Below are 7,183 nucleotides of genomic sequence, written 5' to 3'. Positions count from 1 at the left end.
AGGGAAAAAGGTCTGGAGAGCAGCAGGAGGTTACCTTAGTGGGGGCGCTTGCGTCAGTAAAGCAGGAATATACCCGAGCCGAGCTGCCCTCGAGCAAGCGCGTGACGGCGGCCATGGCTAGCGGCGGCGCACATGGCAACCGCAGCGTCCCAGTGGTTCCCATGGTGGTAAAACAATTTCTACAAGTTTCCTGCAGCGCTCGCAGAGTCGCCGAGCTCGAGTCGGTGTCGGATTGCTCCAATTCGATGTGCTCGCGGAAACGCGTCATGCTCACGCTTGAATGCAGAGGAACTTGAGTCGGATTCGATCGGCGCGTTCTATATAGCAAGACGCACCAATTTCTCAATTCCATCCGCATCTGCTCGTCCACTGCTCGCATCCACCGACCCTACCCGCCGGCTTGCCCGCATCCGCCCACCGACCCTACCCGCCGGCTTGCCCGCATCCGCCGCCACCATGGCCAACGAGCAAAGCGGAAGCCCCCTGAGAAGGTGGAGGCCGTTCTACGGCGCTTTCGGCGCTATCGACGACGCGATCGAGAAGGCAGGCGGCCACTCGCGCGGCGCGTTCCGGGACGTGAGGGTCCGGATCCTCCAGCTGCTCCGCGGCGCCACGGACGACGGCGTGGCCGAGCAGCTCTGCGGCGCGCTGGACGACGCCATGGTGGAAGCGCTCGAGACTCTGCGGGTGGCGCCCGTCCCGCACGGCTTGCTGGCGTCCACCGACCTCGCAAGGACCATCGACGCCCTCGGGAACCACGGCTCGGCCCGGATCCGCAGGCTCGCGGGCGACGTCGTGCGCGGGTGGAGGGCGGCCAACGTCGCCACAACTACAGCAGTCAAGGAGGAGCAGTTCGACAAGCTCTCTGCTGATGATCTGATCCCACACCAGGGCATCTCTGCAGTGATCGCCGATGGCAACGCGCGAGGACACAAGGAGAAGTTGCACATACAGCCTGCTAAGATGCTTCCCGCCGCCGAGATAAAGCTACACATACCGCCGGCGAAGAAGATGTTTCCTACCGTCCCCGCCGCCGAGGCACAGAAGAAGAAGGTGTACGTTCCACCAGCGAAGATGCTGCCGACCACAGCTACCGTGTCGACACCGAACATGAGTGAGACCAAGAAGCCCACAGTCGACGAGAGCAAGAAGATGGAGGCTACAAAACGCAAGTTGTGTGAGGGTTACGAAGAGGCCAAGAAGATCAAGCGTAAACACACCATTCAGAAGATCAACGACAAGGAGGCAGCAAAGATGTTTGAGCAAAAGCAACGGAAGATGCATCCCGTCATACGAGGGAGAGGCCCAGCAGCATGTAGGACCTCCTCAGGCGTTCGTCGTTCGTTGCTTTACTCTCTTCAGATGATTTAGGGCCCGACCTAGTTCTTTGATGACCATTATTAGGTAGCAATGCCAATTACATCTCTGTATGTAAATGAGATGTGATCAATACTGGAAAAATGCACTTTTTGTCCTGCAACATGTCCAAGCCAAATTGCTTGTCATGTTTGCTCCAAATACGCTCCAAAGCGCCTGATGACTCAATAATTTTTAGTATTTGTTAATGCAAATTTATTCTAGAAAATTGTTTGGATAATTTCATGAAAAAAGCATTCTACAACTTTTCTACAAAGTCTAATTGAATTCATGAAAGTCTGATTTATCTTGCTAGCATGACGCCACGTAGGATGGATGACGTAGAGCCACGCGAGCCAAAACTTCTAAGGGAGTTTAGAGTGAGGAATCTAAAAATCAATTTTCTAATTAAAAAAAGGTAAATAGGACTCACAGTATAACTAAGGGAGGTCGGACCAACTTTTTTTTTCCATAAGACTGCCCACAGCGTGATCGATGCTCAAATAAAAGATTCCTATGCCACCTTCATCGATGCTGGGAACACTTAAAAGCCTACAGCGTCAGCATCGATGCCCATACGAATGTGGGGCAGAACGTCACTGTTTCTATATGCTCTAGTGGCTGGCTGTGAAATTATTTCTTTATTCAGTAAGCACCGGTGAACCTACATGCCACGGTGCTTGATTTTTTTAACTTGGCATCACACTCTACAATGGCATGAGCCGGTGCCTCGTCCTTCTCTCTCCTAATTCAGCACCCGGTGAAACCCAACGCTGTGGGCAGTCTAATGGGCACAAACTGTTCACGCCGAAAGTCCAGCTTCAATTTGGCGACAGCTCCAAGTGAATTGTTAGTGGGCCACGTTAAGATCGGGCCTGAAGATGACCTCACAGGCCTCCGCTCCAAGTGAATTGTTAGTGGGCCTGTCAAGTCCCTCTCCCTCGAACCTTAGCTTTGGAATTTTGGTTTTAGACCTTCATTTCGTTCCCTGAATTTTGGTTGGTGAACTTGCATCGAGGACTTCAGAGAAAAAAGCAAGAAAAACCCACGCTCGTCAACTTGTCAGACATTTCCTAGAATGGTCCACCAAATCCTTCCAAACGGCCCTCCAAAAATCCAAATCACCATCCAATGCCGATTTTTTGAGCCATTTCTCCATGGCCATCAAGTCTCACCTTTTTCGTTCCAGAAAAGACATGGCCGGGCGTTCTGTTCTCACAAAATCAACACACACCTACGCGGAGCCCCTTAAATTGACCGATCATGGTCGACAGCTGGATCCGGCAGCCCAACGAACTTGTCAAGAACAAGAAGGCATGTCAATCCCCTTCGTGCTCGTTGGAAAAAGGCAGTCAGCATGGAGAAATCTTGCAGGAGGAACTGTATCTCCATCTTGCTGAACCCTGAACCTGAACCTTCACCTTGGACAAGGACAAGAAGCAGGCCCCAGAAGAACCGGTCCTGGATATTGCAGGGATACGCCTGCACATCTGATATGGCCGGCCGGCTTACTTGCCCCTGTCTGACTGTCTGAGTCTGACTCGCCTTGCTGCATGCCGTTGAACGCGACGGACGACTCGGAATTCAGGCTCAGGATCAATGGCAAAAACTATTACAATCATTAAAAAAAAAGAACCATTGCAATCAAAGTCTGAACAACGAACATGTTACCGACGCCTGACGAGAGCTGAGGTAGCAACGAGGCAACAGTTTCAAGGAGTTGGTAGGAGATGGAATCAGCAATTGGAGGTCAGCTGCTTCGTGACGTGCCAGATTAATTAACCGGTGAGCCAGGTTTGCACTTGCCAACCAGGCCCGCAGGAACCAGGCGTAGATGGTACAAGAGCTAGTTGTTTGGTATGTCAAATCGACGGGGACATTACAGACAAAGCTATTGTTTGGATGCCTGAATGGAGCAGCTTTTCAGTTGAAAGCGCAAAGGAACTCAACAGCTGGACGGCCACGCTTGCGCTGCGCGAGCCAGGCTCACCGGAAACGAGATTGAACTATGTTTCTGCGCAGCCAGGCTGGAGCAGTACTTTTGCATCAGTCGGACTAGGGCTCAAACAAGCATACAACTAATCAATCCTGCACCTCATGGCCCAAGCTCCTCTATATCTAGCAAACCAATCACGCACTTAATGTTGTATAGGATGCAAAGAGGTAAATTGGTTGTGTGGAGTAATTTGGGGAGACAAAATAGTTTAACATGTGTTTGTTTGGAAAAGGAAAATGAGTGATTTTAGAATGATTATTTTATGGGAGAATGGTGTTCTTACCCCTGTCCAATAAGCTAATTGTAATTTTGCCCTTTCTTTTTCAACTTTGTGTTTTTACCCTTGTTATTTTGAACTGAATGGTCCGTTTGCCCCTGCTTTTAACGCCCGTCAGATGGACATGGATTAAACGAATTAAAAAAATTCTAAATCAGAAAAACAAAGGCCATATGACCATAGTGCCCCTTATCCTTATCTCATCTTCCCAAACGCAGGCGGCGTCGCTCACATCGGCTTGAGCGCGGCTTTTCCAGCGGCGGCGGCTGCAGAAGCACCAAGGGGAGGGGAGGCCACGACTCCAGGTTCGGGCGCAGGGAGGGGATGCTTCCAGGGCGCGGGGCTACCTCCCGGTCGCGGCTCCAAGGTGCGGGCGCGGCCTTCCTCTAGGCGCGGCGGCCGCCCGCGGGTCGGCATGCGCACGCCCTGCCGCGGCTCACCGGCGACGTCCGCCTGCAGGTCTCGGCATCCGCCCGCAGGTCTCGGCGGCGCCCGGCCGTGGGTCATCTTCTTCCTCTGGGGTGCCCGGCTTCGTGGCTGCAGGGGCGGGCGGAGCGGCATCAGGGCGGGCGGAGCGGGCGGCTCCTGTGCCTAGACTCTGATTTATATCCCGGGTTCTAATTTTGTTACAGCTCGATGCTGAAATGCCCGCACTCTGCGCCGCCGAAGCCTCCGAGGGCTCGGTTCGCGAGGCTGAGCGCGGAGACGGAGGCCGCGGAGAAGGCACCGGCGAAGCCCAAGCCAAGGGTCCAGCGGATCTGTGCCCTGCGAGCATCCCAATCCGTACCAAGGCTGCGAGGGTCGAATGTCCCAGCGAGAGGAAGAAGGCACTGACGACGCCGCGGAGCAAGGCCGTCCGGCCGAGGCCGGAGCTGTTCCACAGCGTGAAGCACCAGAAGGAGCCGTCCGCGGCTGCGGCCAGGAAGGGGACGGTCGTCAAGGCTCTGTTCACGAGCACGCCAAAGAAGGAGCCGGTCAAGACGCCGGCGGCAGACAAGGGCAAGGAGACGGTGTCCGAGGCCTGTTCCAAGCCGAGGAAGCTGAACTTGGCGTGCCGGGAGGTGCCGAGCAGGTACATGAATCAGCAGAAGAATCCGAAGGCTGCCAAGAAGGGCGAGGAGACGACGGTGGCCAAGAGCGAGAAGCGGGGGCAGGAATCCAAGATGAATGCCAAGAAGAAAATTTTAGTATGCTCAGTGAAGTGTGCTAATGCCGAATCTGATAGAAAGAACCGAAATGGTTGCAGCAGCACTGTTGCAGACGAGAACTCACTCGTAGAAACTGCTAGCTCCGATCAGGAAAGGAAGGTGGTGCTGCAGGAATTGAGAATTGAGGTGGATACATCGCGATCTGACAATTCCGATGACAATAAGGAGAATCTGTCGAGTGCTCCGACTGAAGAAGCATTGGACAGTTCACATTCTGAAAGTAAAAACAGACAGTTGGAGAACAATGAGAATGTTCCTCTGAAGGAGAATGTTGCTCTGAAGGTAACTATGACTGTGAACTGATGGTACTGAAAAAGAAATGGAGCTTTTTTCCTGCAGTTCGGGTGTGAACAACCTGCCATGCTGTTGTGGATCAAATGCAGGTGGCTAAATTGCAGAGCAAAGTGCATCAAGAGCAAGCAGGAAAGCTCAAGAAAACTACCAATCCTAGCCATTCAGGCTAAGGACCGATGTGAGTTTCTACACCCTCAGATTCTCATTGTACTGCAGGATTAGTTACTACCAATCCCAGAGAAAAGGCAGCCAGTCACTGAGAATAACTCCATGGCAGTACTCAAGGATTCGAATAGAGGAGTGACGGTAAGTTCATCAGCTTCTAGACGCCCAGCATTTTCAAGTTTCAACAGCCAGGTCGCTGCTCTGTATGTTTGCAATACAATGCAGCAAATGGACAAACACACCCATGGCAAGGGACGAGACAAGCCGACCTGCGGCAAGAAACAGGTGAGCATTGATGCTGCCAAACATTTCAACTCGAATTCAAACAAGTACTGGAGTTTTCATGCTGATCTGTGCTTACCATATTGTTCAGAAGAAACAAAGCACCCAGATTGTTCAGAAGAAGCAAGTACTGGAGTTTTCATCTCTAGTCAGTCTTCACGCGCCTACATGCTGAGCACGGGAGAAGGCGACAGCGTCCAGGGCTATGCGACGCTGGACACACGGAAACACGGCGGAGTCTAGTGCACTGTCTACATATGAATATGAATCGATCTCTGTAGCATCTTATGTAATCTCCTATCCCAGCATTATGAACCTTTTGGTCCCAAAATTTTGAATATTTATCAATATTAAATCTGAGTTCAAATAATTGCAAGTTGTGCCAAATATGTTTGACCAAATTTAATCAATTGTCAGCATACAATAAAAAAGTCTAATTTAAAATCAGGGTAAAATCACAATTAGGCATAACAAATAGGGACAAAATCGCATGGGCATTCATGTCCTTTTGTACAAAATTTAACACCGTTAGGGGTGGATGACGGAGCAGGGGCAAACTGGTGCTTCGTGAATGGCACAGTAGGGGTAAATTCACAAAGTCAAAAAAATAGGGGTAAAATCACAATTTCGATACAAAACAAGGATACAAACGCAAGAGCCCCTTATTTTATTATATGTATATATATTCCATACATACATCATATATATATATATATATATATATATATATATATATATATATATATATATATATATATATATATATATATATATATATATATATATATATATATATGATATATCGCATACTTAACTTGTTGTAAGAAATTACATCAATATTGGTCGAACCCCTTCCCCCTCCCCTCCTACTTCCCACTCTCCACATTGCTCAAGTGGGAGGGGGGCTTAATCCCCCTTGGCCCCCATGCTAAACTATTACTTTTTTCCCACTAGGTGAGCTACTGCCGCTAAATCGTGTTTTAGTGCCGCTAAATTGCTTAGCATTAGCTTGAAAATAGCTCCGTTATTTCAATTTAAGCTAGAACAACAACTACTTAGGGTTTCATTAAAAAAACAACTACTTCCGAATGCCACTAGGTTGACCTGGACGGAGCCGGACCTTCTTGAGCTCTCAAGCGCCCTCAGTGATCGGTTTGGGGAATAAAAGTGTCGATAGGTTTAGCCTAGACATCACCCTTTATTATATAGCGCTGTAGGACAGGGGGGCCGTCCCCAAAGTGACCTTAGGGTTGCCTCCGATCGTGGCAAGACTTATGTAGTTGGATAGGTAGCTAACTGGAGGACCAAAACTAAGCTTCTTAGTTAATCTCGTGATTAATCTCGGATTAGCCGAGATCACCTTCCAACAGGGTAGGGGGCTAAGTTCCTGTTAGATCCTTCATCTTTCATTTTAGTGTGGAGACTTGGGGAGTGCTCAGTTGCACTGGCAGCCGTGTAGCAGCAGCTAGCCAATGCAGCTAATCGGAGGTTCAAATAAAATTTTACATTGTTTGAATGTATGAACGTTTAGTCACTTGTACAATCATGCTTTGGTGTGGTATAAAGCGATACTTTTTCCGAAAGATCCATTACTGTCTTGTATTT

General features: G+C 49.8%; 1 protein-coding gene and 1 pseudogene across 1 annotated transcript; both read left to right on the top strand.

The window, feature by feature from the left end:
* The first annotated feature begins 320 nt into the window (after positions 1-320).
* On the top strand, positions 321-1,441 carry LOC136522872 (probable mediator of RNA polymerase II transcription subunit 26c). The gene has a single exon (XM_066516668.1). It carries the CDS (start codon positions 457-459, stop codon positions 1,369-1,371), a length of 915 nt encoding a protein of 304 aa, XP_066372765.1. The 5' UTR covers positions 321-456; the 3' UTR covers positions 1,372-1,441.
* A 2,390-nt stretch (positions 1,442-3,831) lies between these two features.
* LOC136520634 (uncharacterized) lies at positions 3,832-5,581 on the top strand (annotated as a pseudogene).
* The last annotated feature ends 1,602 nt before the right edge of the window (positions 5,582-7,183 follow it).

Source organism: Miscanthus floridulus, chromosome 18 (genome assembly GCF_019320115.1).
Source record: "Miscanthus floridulus cultivar M001 chromosome 18, ASM1932011v1, whole genome shotgun sequence".
In the NCBI taxonomy this organism is placed as follows: Eukaryota; Viridiplantae; Streptophyta; class Magnoliopsida; order Poales; family Poaceae; genus Miscanthus; species Miscanthus floridulus.
Note: the sequence above shows the minus strand (reverse complement) of the source record. Positions and strands in the feature narration are given on the sequence as shown.